Raw genomic sequence first — 13,790 nt, 5'->3', positions numbered from 1 at the left:
GTCTGTAGACTGCTGACTTCTCACATATATTACCTGGTTCTTCCATTCTCCTGGATTTTCTATCACTAATATGGCTTTCCTGTTCTCTACCTATGCTCACTGATGTAGGAAAACCTGTGATATGAATAAATTATTATTATTATTATTATTATTATTATTATTATTATTATTTAATTCAGGTGTACCCAGCATGGTGATGTATGCCTGTAATACCAGAAGATCGGGAGGATGAGGCAGGAGGATCTCAAGTTCAAAGCCATCCTCGGCAACTTAGCAAGGCTCTGAGCAACTTAGTGCAACCCTGTCTCAAAATAAAACATAAAAAGAGCTGGGGATATGGGTCTGGGGTTGTGGCTCAGTGGTAGCCTGCTTGCCTAGCATGCATGAGGCACTGGGTTCGATTCTCAGCACCGCATATAAATACGTAAAATAAAGGTCCATCAACAACTTAAAAAAATGTTTTTTTTTTTTTGTTTTTTTTTTAAAAAAAGAGCTGGGATGTGATTCAGTGGTTAAAAGTGCCTGGGTCAATCCCTGGTACCTAAATGAATAAAAACAAAACATAGGCAAACTTTATTTAAAGTTGTAAAGTTGAGAACTTGTTTACACTTTGCACAAAGCAACGATTAGCCTGATTCAGAATGAGGACAACATTTGGAATAAAGTCTGCACAAATCTGTCCATGTTTTTGAAATAGGAGTTTCTTGATTTTGAGGGTTTATAAAGATCTCAGGATACAAACCTTGTGAATGTCAAAGGTCTACTCTAATTAGTTCTCATGAGTGGTTTCTTCCTCATCTAATCAAAGGACATAATTTTCATCTAAAAAAATCCACTGTACAATAGAAATTTATTAGCATTCATTAAGTGCCTTTGAGAAAAGTAACTTAGTGTCCAACTATAATTTAACTTAAAATCAAGATAGATTCTTGTAATGAACTTATATGACTTTCATATTAAGATATGGTGTCTTAAATTTTTATGAAGAATACATCATTACACATTTGATGATTTATCTTTTCAGATGTTGTGCTTCCAATTTCAGCATCACTAATATAATCATAAACAACACAACCAAAGATTGCTTAGAACTCTGGTAATTTAATAGTCATCCTAGTTAGTTATAGTTTAAATATTCATTTCAATGGGTTTTCTAGAAAATATGACCAAAGGAACTTTCCTGATGATGATTTTTAAAAAGTTTTATAGATAGCAAAAGCAGTAGATTACTAACACTAAATGAAATGCTTCTGGGCTCTAGGTTCCTTTAAGCTGCTGAGACTGTCTAGCATAGCATTGCTTTCATACTAAAACTACATCTGAAAATAATTTAAAGGAAAACTATTCTTGGGGAAAGACAAAAACAAAAAGAATTATTTGATACTGGATTTTAAGAAAGTAGCACAGTTTTATTATTTTGTAGCAAAATGTCATGCTAGAATATCTTCTAGGTTCAAGACAATTAAAACCTTTATAGGTATTTAAAGTTTCTTCTTTCTCTATGTAAGACCAAGAGAACAGAGATAAAATAAAATGGATAAGATTAAATGATGAGAAAAGAGAAATGAATAGTAAAGGAGGAAAGAATATAGTAAAGAAGGTGAAGGGAGCAGAGAAAATTGAAGAAAGTCAAGTCGAAATGCAGATTTCACACTTGTAGAAAGATACAAATAGAGTCCATAGAGGAAACACAAAGAGTCTTAAATGGAAGAGAAATTCAAAATAATTTTACTTTTTGTCTTTAATCATGTACTGAAACTGTTCTTCACTTTGTCATACAATTTATCTTATATACCTCTAAACATCTTAAGATGAAATTCACAGCCTAAGTCTTAAATCCTATAGAGAGCTCCCATAACAATATTAATGTTCTATTTCTTTATTGCTCTCACTTTAGTAAAGGTAGAGAAGTCAAGGGAATATATACTTAAAGTCCTAATGGATTACCGAGACTTGGATAGCTAAGAAAAGAAAATTTGACCTCTGACAAAGCCATTTTCTTCTATTTTTAATTTATGGAAATTCAGTAATTTGTATGCAATATACATTTTCTTATACAGCAATCTGAGAAGCAAAAGTACATTTATTAATTCTCTATTTGCTATTTAACATTCATATTAAAGTATGATTTTTTTTCCCATTCATTACTGACCATGTTAGTACTGCTGATCCTAAGAGTTACTAGCAAATGATAAAGAACTAGGGGAATTAAAACCATCAATGTTGCAATTTAGCTAAACAGTGTTTCTGGATGAAAGTTCTCATCTTCATGGATATTGCTTGACATGGTTGACAAGCTTTGTCTTTGGAAAACTATTCTTTCTTTGACCTCCCTTAATAAATCAAGTTATAATTTGATTTTTCTAATCTTTTCTTTCTGCTTCTTTTTCCTCTTGCTCTAAAAAATACAGATGTTACTAAGCTCCTCTTTGCAAATTATCTTTGTCAGAAATCTCCTCTACTCTCATGGATTCAGCTATCACTTGTGGATTATTCCACAAATATTTGTCTTTAGTTCTGACTTATCTGTCAAGCTCTCCTTTTAATTTTCTAAAAGCTGAACAATTCTACTTACACATCTTGCCATAACCATAAGCTCAACATGCCAAATGCTCAAGTCAACATCATGTCTACATAAAGAGTTTTTTAAGGATTATCCCTATTCCTGACTCCTCACAACTCCCCTCCAAGGAAATATTGTCTAAATGTACCATTGCTCACTACATCCTCACAAAATAGTGCTGAGGTCCTATCACTTTCTTATTAAAAACCTTTAATATCCAGGAGAAGTGTATAAGAATTAGAGGCTCAGACACATTTTGTTACAAATACTTAAAGCAGCATTACATTAGCAGGAAATCTATATTAAAAGATTACGAAGTTTTCCACACAAGCATGTTTTGCAGATAGGCTGGATGCCCCAGACCCTCTTCGATGGGGTGTCAGCCTTGAACAGAGAGGCCATGAATGGAAACATCATTATCGAGGGCTTTTCTTCTCTAACATTAATGGAAATCTGACTATTTAATGCTATCTTATAAGAAATACCCTCTAATAGAATTGGGAAATCAGGACCACACATGGCATTTTTTATTTTCAATTAAATTCTCTCAATTTTAAGATGAAGATACACTGCATTAAACTTACTGCTTATTTTTTTATATGCAAAAATATGAACAACAAAGAATATCTTTAAAATTTTAACTTTTCTAAATCACAATATATTGGTCTACTCCAAACTATATCTCAGGTCTTTTAATAATGTTGCTTTAAGTAGGTGGAACAAAGAGTGGTTTAGCTAATAATGCTTATATACTACAAATTGATGTAAAAAAATATTCAATTTTGTTCTTTACCAAAGCACATAGGAAATTCATCATTTCCTAAAATGCATTTAGCAATATCTGGTTATGTATCTGACAAAAGTTAGTATTTTCACCCAGAAGATTTTATTAATTTTAAAATTTTAATTTTTATACCTTATTCTTGAATTCAAATATAGAATGTGAAATCTTAGAATCACTGATTACTTTACTAGAGAATCTCTGGTTTTGTCTGCTGATGTTTATTTTAACATTTTAGAAAGAAGGAATAGAAGAAGGTAGAAATGATGTTAAATTGCATTATATCACAGCATATTTAAATGTATATTATCAAAATACATAAAGGAGTAAAATAATTTTTATATAGTTTGCATTTCTTCACAATGCAATTTATAATATTATTTCAAAGCATTTAAACAAATCTTTCTTATTTGTTCAAAAGTATATTTGAACAATCATTTCCATACATATGGAATGTAATTCTTTGATTCCAAAGCATTCATTTTGGCTGTGGCCTGTTAATAAGCAAGTCTGTTGTAACTGAAAACAAATTTTAAAAACCCATAATCATTAATTTATAAGATAATATTCATCAAGATATATATAATCCCCCCAAACTAAGATGCCTGTCACTTCCTTCAAAACAAAAACAAAATAAATCTTAAACCATGAAATTTTAAATCTATTCCATCAATTAACCCAATGTCTTTGTTTTAAAGATGTTAAATGATTTCCTCAAACTTAGATAACTATTTTATGGCAAAATCTGAATAAGATTCTCAAGTTTAATGTGCTTTTGCTTTTGACTATTCCATTCTTTAACTTAAGACAGAATTATAAAAAATTTATAATTTTTGTTACCTATTGGAAAAGAAAAATTTATATTAGATATTAACCTACAATGAAGGAGGTGATTACAGTGCTATATACTAATATTCATCTAAGATAGCAAAGCAATGGCATTTACCTTAAATTTACGTCTCTGCTCTGCACAGCTGTTGAAGAACCACAAGTCTGTCTCATGGCTGTAAATGTAACAAGAACAATAATGCGACCAATTTTCATATCTAAACTAAATGAAGTAGATTTGTCAAAGGCTAGAAAATTGATAATGTATTTTATAAAAAATTTTAAATTTACAGATTTTAGAAGTGTGCATGTGTGATGTGTGTGTGTATGTGTGTGTGTATGTATGTGTGCTGATTTAGTCTTTCTCACCTGGAAATTACTTCATGAAATTGAAAACATTAAATATTATCATTGGCTAACTTTTCTTATTTTATGGATCACTAGGGGCACATCAAATCTAGGAAATACTGCATAGAAATAAAAAAGATAGATTAAAAGAAGAGGCCACCTTCTGCTGCTATTACTTGACTAAATTTTTTGGAAACCTTAAGAATGATGATGAAATATCTGGTAAAGTTTAGGTTAACCTCAACTCCCATTTGCATCATGATCTTTATATATTATTCTTCTTCAATATCTGATTAATCAATATACCTGATTGGATCTATTCAACTGGTGTTTCACAAAACTAATAGAATATATAAAAATATTTCAAACACACATATTCAGATACCTATTCATGGAAGTGAAATCACTACTGCCACTGGTACTCATGACTGTCAGGTGGTATGATTTTTTTCTTTTCATTTTGCATTAGACATGCTAATACATATACCATCTGTAGCATCAGAAGCTGAAAAAACTGATATTTAAAAATAGCATATATATATATATATATATATATATATATATATATATATATACACACACATACATATACATACATACACTGGTCTGCTAGAAATAGACTCTATTTCATGTCACACTTCAAATCTGGACACCACTTTTTAACACTTGAAAGAAATTTAGGTGAATGTTAACAAGCAACCAAATATTGTTCTTGTGATTTGAGCCATCAAAACAGTGGTATGAAATCAGTGTCATATCTTAAACTTCATAAAGTAGTTCTTTAGCAGAACTATATTTAAAATAGGAAATAGAAAGTTTCTCTATTGGTCTTCTAAAGATATTATTTCTGATAAGGTAAGAACCAGCATTATCTATTAACACCAAATTTCTTTTCTTGCAAGTGTAAATTCTGAACTACTTTCAATTACCCTTTGGAAACTTAAAACATAATCTCTAAAAATTTGGTTGAACACTTAGGCATTTTCTATTTTCAATTAAACTCTCTCAATGAAGATACATGCATTAGACTTACTGCTTATTTTTTATATGCAGTTAAGTAGAAATATATAGTTAAGTAGAAAAAACCCCTACACTGTGAGAGAATCTTATAAAAAAATTTTAAAATGTTAATTTCATATTATATGACTTCTTTTTTTAACACAAGTAGCAAATAGTGCAACTCATGCTAAATAGTATTTGCGGATGCAAGGATAAGTATTAACCTAATATCCCCATTTGATAACAGATGTGTAAGCTAGTATGAAATGTTGTTAAATTTTTATTAGATTTTTAATACAATCTCAGACTGCCTACAGTTGCTGAGCTTATCAAATACTATGAAATACAAAAAATGTAAGTTCTCATATTAATTGTAGTATATATTTTGGTGAGCACATAAGTCTTCATTATTTCTAAATTCTCATTCATAAAGTCAATTTCTCATCCCCATAGGTTTTAGCAAGAGATCTCATTAAAATCACAAATAATACAAAAATGCTACAGTTTTACAGAATATACAATGGAGATATATTTAGATTAATATGCATCAGGAAACACTAAACTATAAGTGATACCAGGAAAATACAGTATGATGAACAACTGCAATTATTAATAGGTAATTTACAGTACTTTTATTATTTTACAACAAAATAAAAATTTGAGGACTTTTGCTTAAAAATTTATACAACAATTGTTACATGGACAATTTCTTATTTTAGAGTCTCTAATATTTCCACATTATAGGTGTATGTTTTAAGAAAAATTATGTACATTTATATTATCAAAGTATCAAATCTTGATTATAGTATTACAACAACCACAACAACAACAAGTCAAAAACCTAAAGCTCAGCCATTCTTTCCAGAGATACTCTGGCAACCAGCAATAAAGAAACTTCTACTGGACTTAACTTTGGAGAGGAAGGAACAACTGAGAATTCCTCTACTTTGTCAAGAAACATGACAAATAGAACAATAAATACTGTTTTTCATACATTCAAAACAGGAACTTCTTTCCTATTTTTGGCTTATGTTGCCAGCATCTAAATTTTATTTTCTACATCAACAGAAAAGCAAAATTCACACTGTGAAACTATTGTGAGGATCAACGCTTCATTTGGTATCTAGTGTGACTTCTACTATGCAAGATTTTCTCTGTTAGGTACATGCATGGAGAGACTCATGGGATCAGGTAACTATAGAAATACTATACTCAGTGCTACAGCTTTAGGAGTGATATGAAGTGAGTAAAGTGTGTCACAGAGTTACTGATTAGTTAAGAGAATGTGGAATTTTTTTTTTAAACAGGAAAAAATTTAAGAAGAATTTAGATTCAGACTGATTCAATAAAACTTTCATTTACAATTATGGCAGGCATTATGCTTTAGACTCTGTTAAACATCCTCTACCCCCAAGTCTCTCCTCTGCCCACTCACTCCCACAAATGACTTTGTTCCCAAGAAAATATGTTCTCTCAGATTTGTTTAGAGACCATAATGTAATCCAGTTTTGGGGTAATAAGTAATTCTGGATTGTGTGGATCAGTAGCCTATAATTCTTTGTCATACAAACTGAGCTTCAGAAGGATATCATGGAAGACTTAGTTGCTAACATCTGTGAGTACATCTGAAAATGAAAACAGACAGCTAGGCCATTTAAAAAAATTTTAAAAAAGAGTGTTTTGTTAAAATAGAGCAATAGGAGAAAAATACTAAACCCTAAACGTGCCTTATTAGAATGTATGTAACACATGATTCAGGAAAAAGCATTGCTTCTCTTTCAACAAGGCTGCTGAATACTTTGAAAGGCATTTCATCCAACTCCAGAATCCACCTTCCAACCTTCCAAACGTTTTTTATGTACATCTTAAAAATGGTTTTTCCCCAAGAAAATGTCCCATACATTTTGGTTAAGAATACTACGTAAAACAATGGTTATATTATGTAGCAAAAGTTACTTTAAAAGACATACACATACTACCAGTTTCACAGGACAAATATAAGTGAGTAAGGACAACAAACTCCAGAATGTGTTTTTATAACTGTAGCAACAGCAATAACTCCCTGGCGAACTCAAACAGTTTTTTTGGCAATGGTGGAGGTTTTCTGCATTTGTCACTTGGATACAACTGCAGAAGGGTTGTCTAAGACTGCTTTGTTTCCTTCCATATCACTTTAATGTGACTTTACTTTTTTTAGAAAGAATTTTCACATTTTTACCTACATGTGAATAAACCCCATTAAAATCTTCCAAGGGAATTTTATACAAATTCTCTATGCTTATGTATTCCAAATATAGATCCTACATATTTTTTGTTATTTTTTTTTTAATTTTCCAAGTTAACTTCTTGGAAACTTTTGAAACTTATGCTAATAGAAAAAATTGTTTTTCTCTTCTAAGAAAAATGAATAAATTCTCTTTTGGAATTAAAATGACCCACCAAAGCAAATGTAATAATCTCCTGTATATATACAATTGTATCTACACATCTGTTATTATTATGAACATCTTTTAAAATAAGACCCTAAGGACAGGAGTGCTTTACTAACCTGCAGTGGTCTCTGTTTATCACTGCTTTTAGGAGATTTCAATCCACTTGTTTGCTGTTGTAAGAGAAGTTGTCTTGCTGCTTGCAGAGCCTAGAAGTAAGAAGGGGATGATATCTAAATATTTTTTATTTAGAGTTAAATTGATTATCAGTTATTTTGTATGAAAACCCTCACCTCCCTTTATAGTCATTATTCTTTTTTTCTCCAAATATGCAAAAAATTCACAAAACACATGTATGCAACTTTATTCAAAGTCATAAAGTTGCATGTAATCCTGTAGGAAATTAATTTGTTTAAAGTGCATAAAGGAAAAATGATCAACTGGATCAATAACCCCATTTCTACAAGGAACTTGTCTTTGAGTGTTGAACTAAAATGCCCACTCCCTTTTAAATTATCATTCAATTTGCATTTTCATATTACAATTTTGAAGCAAAAGCAGTAGACTTCAAGTGTTACCGGAAGCTGTAATTAAATTTGACAAATCAACATCAGATTATCTTGAAAGTGAATTAATAAGGATTTTCACTAAAGATTAAAAACACTTTTTTTATACTTACAATTCAAGGGGAAACCTCTCCTCTGACAAAATAAAGTGCAGTTTTAATGCCAAATAAAATTGAGTGGTTTTCATTTGCATTCTTAGCAAAATCAGAGAACAAAGAAATTACCACTCAACCAATCAGGTTTGTTTCTATGTGTGACAGAATACCAATCAAAATAGAAGATGTTTTCATTTATTTTTATGTTTTCTTACCCACTCAGGAAAATAAAACTTAACATAAGAAACTAATGTAAGCATTTCATTTACATGAGGAGGGGCAGTTTGGTGAATGTACTATATGAACTTATCTAACAAAAACTAGGGTCACAAAACAAGATTCATCTTAAATTATTTTAAAGGTAGCAATATATACTACCATTAAAAAAACAACAACAACAACTTTTTTTAGAGCCTGTATTTAAAAATTCATTTTCATTCTTAACAACCGAGTTCAATGAACACTAGGGATGACAATTTTCAACACATAAAACTAAAATAAATCATTACCTTACTTTGTTATTTACTGTTTTAGAATGCAAGATACATTTTTCATAATGAGAAAAACGTCATTAAATTAATATTCTTCCATAATAATTGAGATTCTCAGCTGATAAAAAGTATAATTTTGATTGGAATCAATGATCTGGTTTTTAAGAGAGTTTCCAGTATCCATGACAACAGTTGCTTTGACAAGATGTGCATATGGCATTACACTGCCAGCTGGTGTGAACAATGTTTGAACTACTGCATTGAGATGCTGAGCAAACAGAAAAAGTTGCCACGTCTTAACCCTCAGGGAAGGCAGTCATCCCCTGATCAATTATGAAAAGACAGAGAGAGGGCTGCTACAGTCTGGCTCCAAGCAAGTTTTCTGAGAAGGCAGGCAGACATAGAAACCAAAGTAAACAAACCGAATGCAGGAGCACCATCTCCTAACAACATTGATTTGTCTTCCCATAGCAGGATCTGGCACCATTTGTCAAGAGCACTTTTTACATTTGGAGACACACTCACTCACGATGATTTTCCTTTTGTTTCTTAAACTTTGCAAGTAATCACAAGTCAAACTAAATATTTCCAAGGATGGCACATGCCAGTGAACTCAGGAAATTCATTAAGAGAGTTTGGTTTGAAGGAAAAACAAGTAAATATCAATTCCATAATTACTTTATTACAAGACTCACTGAAAAATCTCACTCAGTAGTCTAAATAATAAAGATTTCTTCTTTTAATTCAGCTTGAAAAATTAAATATGAGTTGAAATTAACTAAATTAATTAAATTTTTATGGAAATTACTATAGTGTGACCTAGGGTGTGTCTATATAAAACTTTCAAGATTAAAAAAAAATTCAGTCAATTATTTTTCCTGTTGATGACAAAATCCACACAAAATTTGGCTTCTTTTTTCATATACTTATTTTCTTCTTTAGAGATGATAGTTCATCAATATACAGCTTTAGTTTGTATTAAGTTCTGTAGTCATTTATTATCTCAAAGTATTCTTTTTTTTTTAAAGGATTCTAATGAACAATTTGGAATCTTACAACCATGAATTACTAGGACTAAGAGCAATTATCAGAAATCATCTAATCTGATCCCCACCTTTTAACAAATGGAAAAAGTGAGGCTTAAAGTAATCAGTTGCTTTACTCAAGGTCACAAAACAATTTCTGAATGCTTTGTTCAAGGTCTCCTGGCTTTCTGGCCCCAGTGCATTCCAGTGGGCCATATTGTCATTATTCTGTCAAAAGAATCCCTAGATAGCAATGGGTAAAATTCTAGTAAGGGAGACTATTTGACAGTGTAATGAATTATTCTTTATTCCTAAAATGAACATATCCAGTTCTTGAACTTAAAAGGAAAACAACACAATCTTTCTATATCCTGTATATATAAATGCATAAAAAACTGTCATAGAATATATGTTCTTTTTATGGCTAAATGTCCCCATCATGCTTAATTTCAAAATCATTATGCATTCCACCAATACCTGATAGAGCTCTGTACTCTTGTATAATCTTTATCATCTGATCAATTATTACTAAGAGAAGTGCAGTATTCTAGAGTTGGATAAAACCTTAAAAACTGTATAACCTCACTTTTTCACTTTGTAGATAGGTAAATGAAGGACCAGTACTATGATAACTTAATTAAATCACAATGCAGTAATAGATCTTTGTGTCTTTTTGTCTTCCAAGCCTAGGACCCCATCCATTATATTCCTTAATTCATCGAAATTCAAACAAGAAACCCAATGGAATATATGAATGCTCAGTGGATAAGAAAAAAAAAACACTAGAAAATTAGATATAGGAAAGCTATTGCTCATGAAAATATCACTAGCCAGAAGCATATACCTGTATTGTTGATAAAGGAGTAAAAATAATGATGGGACACCACATGACAGCTTGGTACAAAATGCTGCCACTTTCAAAGTACTTTGGTTTTCACATGCATTTACAGTTATCTTTAAAATAGTTGAGGGTCATCTTCCAATACAAACACTTATGAAAAATAACTACTTGCCTATTTCAACATTCTTTTGTCAGCAGCAGAGATTGCTATAGTAAACATTAAGAGGTAGGAGAACAAAAAACAATTCCAAGAAATCAGGAATGATTTAAAACTCATAAGCAGGAATCTCTGGCAGACTGCATTCTGACTGCATGCATCATATGACATTTTTATTTCCAGTATTCTTTGGGGCTGAATTTCAATAAACAATTGCTCATAGATGTTTAGCTCAATTTGCAATTTATTATTGCAGCTACTCAAATGATAAAAGATTAGGAGATAAAACATTTTCATCAATATAAGGTACTAGGTGTCAACTTACATAAAATATTAATGTGAAAATCACTTACCACTTCTATTGATAAACAGAAAAGATAAATTCCAGGGCCACTCATAAAGTTCTACAAGTCAATTAGGTATTATATGGTAATCCTCCCTCCTCAAATTAATTTAGAACAAAAGGCAAGAACTGTTTACAAAATTTCCTTTAATAATGACTGAATCTGATTCAAATAAACAAGAAAGAGGTTTCTAAGGCAGCCAAACCATATCTAGTTTCCAAAACCACATTTGTTTTGAATTAAGGGTGCACTTCACTTAATGACATGATCTAATTTTAGTCAACCTAAAGAAAATTAACATAGGGTATTTTCAAAAATTGGATCAGATTAAATGTTTTGAAAAAAGGATAAAAACATTTATAAATAGATTTAAGGTACATATTTTGTTGGCCAAGGAGGTGTGAGAATGCACATATTTTCCAGAACTGAGTGCATTTTGCCTAAAATATTTATTGAAAATGTCATTCCTAACAGTTACTGTGTAATTCCGACTAAGCTAAACTTTTGAAAGAAAAGCAAAGTTAAAGCACATCACTCTTCTCCAGTAGTATTAACTTTAAGTTTGTGATGAACTACACAAAAAGCAATTCTATGGTGTAGGTCATCATGAGAATGAATTTAGGGTGAAAAAACTTTGTTAACCTGTCAGAAAAATACTTTCCCTCCAGAGAAACACTGAATTAAAATTATTTGAGACTAGTTTAGAAATAACCAGTAAAACCGAAAGTGTTGTGTATGCTTAGGTTTATAAATAACTTTTTTTCTGAGTAAATAGATGTATATTTTGGGAAGAAACAGACATCACTCATATCTCTCCCCATAAAAATAGGAATGCTTAACCTATCAGCCTGTTGCATTTGAGACATTAAAATGAAAAATGACATCTACGCCCATTAATATCTTCAATGTATAAACAGCACAGCGTGACACATTCTTGAGAGCTGAAGGCTACAAAATCTCTCTGAAACATAAATAACAAAGCACTCAGAAGCATATTTGATGTTGATATTCATCTCTGAGAAAAACACTGCTGCCTAGGCTTCTTATGAAAATAGATGCAGCCCAAATGGATCTCCTGTAATTGGTTTCAGATAGCAAGGTCAGAAGAAATATGATACAAGAAACGATTATGTGGAACAGGCGAAACAAGAATGTTTACACAGGCACTCCCTAGTTATACTGACAAGGGTGTATACTTTGCAGATAACCAGAAAAAAAAAAAATTGCCAGCAGGACATCCAGAATTTTGCTCCTCATACTCATATATGTTAACCTTTAACATGTTATATCTTTAAAATGCTACTTTGAACACTGAATATAAAATAAGTTTCCAAACAGAATTTCATTTTCTAATTATTTTCCCAACTGTAGTTGATAAAAACGTATATTCAGATCCTTCCACAAAGGATATGAATTCCTATTCTGTTCGGCCTTTTTTTCCTATTATGTTCCTGCTAAGGAGAATATACTGATAAATGTAATCTGAAGTCTCATAATGCTATTTAATAGAAGAAAATTAATCATCTAATTGTCATAACCTATTTTCAAACAGCAATCTATCAGAGTGAAATTATGCATCTGTAGCTATTGACCCTTCATTTTACCATGCCTGATACATAATTAGACTAAGTTTGTTGAAAAAAAAGATAATTATTAGAAAATATATTTTTAAATAATTGTTTTTTTACAGTATATTTTATATAAAGTTAGAGAATAAATGTGTGGATATATTGTATTTGTATTGTACATCACTATGGAGGCCAAATTTAAAAGGTAAAATCATTTATTGTAGATTATAATAAGAGTAATTACTTACTAAGCTTCCTATTTACCAATCTGATGTTGGGCTTTTTGGGTTTAGTATTCATGCTGTAGATCCAAAGAAGAGACAACTGAGGTGTTGAATCTGTGATAGATCTTCAAGTCCGCCTCAGAAGCAATGAAGTTCTAAAGATTCATGTCTAAATTCAATACTCTGAATACCCAGTGCAGCTGGAAACCACTGGAAGACCTCCAAAACCCTACTATGGAATAAGCCTGTTAACAGCAACTGATGCTGAGACAGGTTTTGTTTTCTCCAATCTCTAATCATGCACTTGGTTTAATGGCATGAACATACTCTCTTCAGAGCCAGCATTTCCCAGTCTGCCACAAATTAAATGAGTTATCCACGTATTTACGTATCCATCTTCTCCACTCTTCTGTTGTTACTGATAATGATGTGTTAATAGACTATCTAGGAGAAAAATAATATTACCTACAATCTGACTCATTAAAATTATCCTTCATATTTTATGGAATTCTACCCAACTATAAAATCCCC

The 13,790-nt window shown here is 31.1% G+C and overlaps 1 protein-coding gene across 14 annotated transcripts in view; it reads right to left on the bottom strand.

Moving 5' to 3' along the window:
- Window positions 1-13,790, bottom strand: part of Foxp2 (forkhead box P2) — a 547,259-nt gene that overhangs the window by 145,048 nt on the left and 388,421 nt on the right. For 12 of the 14 annotated variants that reach the window (XM_058572107.1, XM_058572115.1, XM_058572108.1 and 9 more), the window contains one exon: window positions 8,068-8,157. In XM_058572107.1, the coding sequence (XP_058428090.1) occupies window positions 8,068-8,157 (90 nt within the window). Of the gene's footprint in view, window positions 1-4,290; window positions 4,349-8,067; window positions 8,158-13,790 lie in introns of all 14 variants that reach the window. The other 2 variants (XM_058572117.1, XM_058572118.1) reach the window with 1 other exon arrangement.

The sequence above is a fragment of the Marmota monax genome, unplaced genomic scaffold (assembly GCF_021218885.2).
Source record: "Marmota monax isolate L192 unplaced genomic scaffold, Marmota_monax_Labrador192_F-V1.1 WCK01_AAM20220418_F8-fsc00027, whole genome shotgun sequence".
NCBI classification, from domain to species: domain Eukaryota; kingdom Metazoa; phylum Chordata; class Mammalia; order Rodentia; family Sciuridae; genus Marmota; species Marmota monax.
This window is presented reverse-complemented; position numbering and strand designations above follow the sequence as displayed.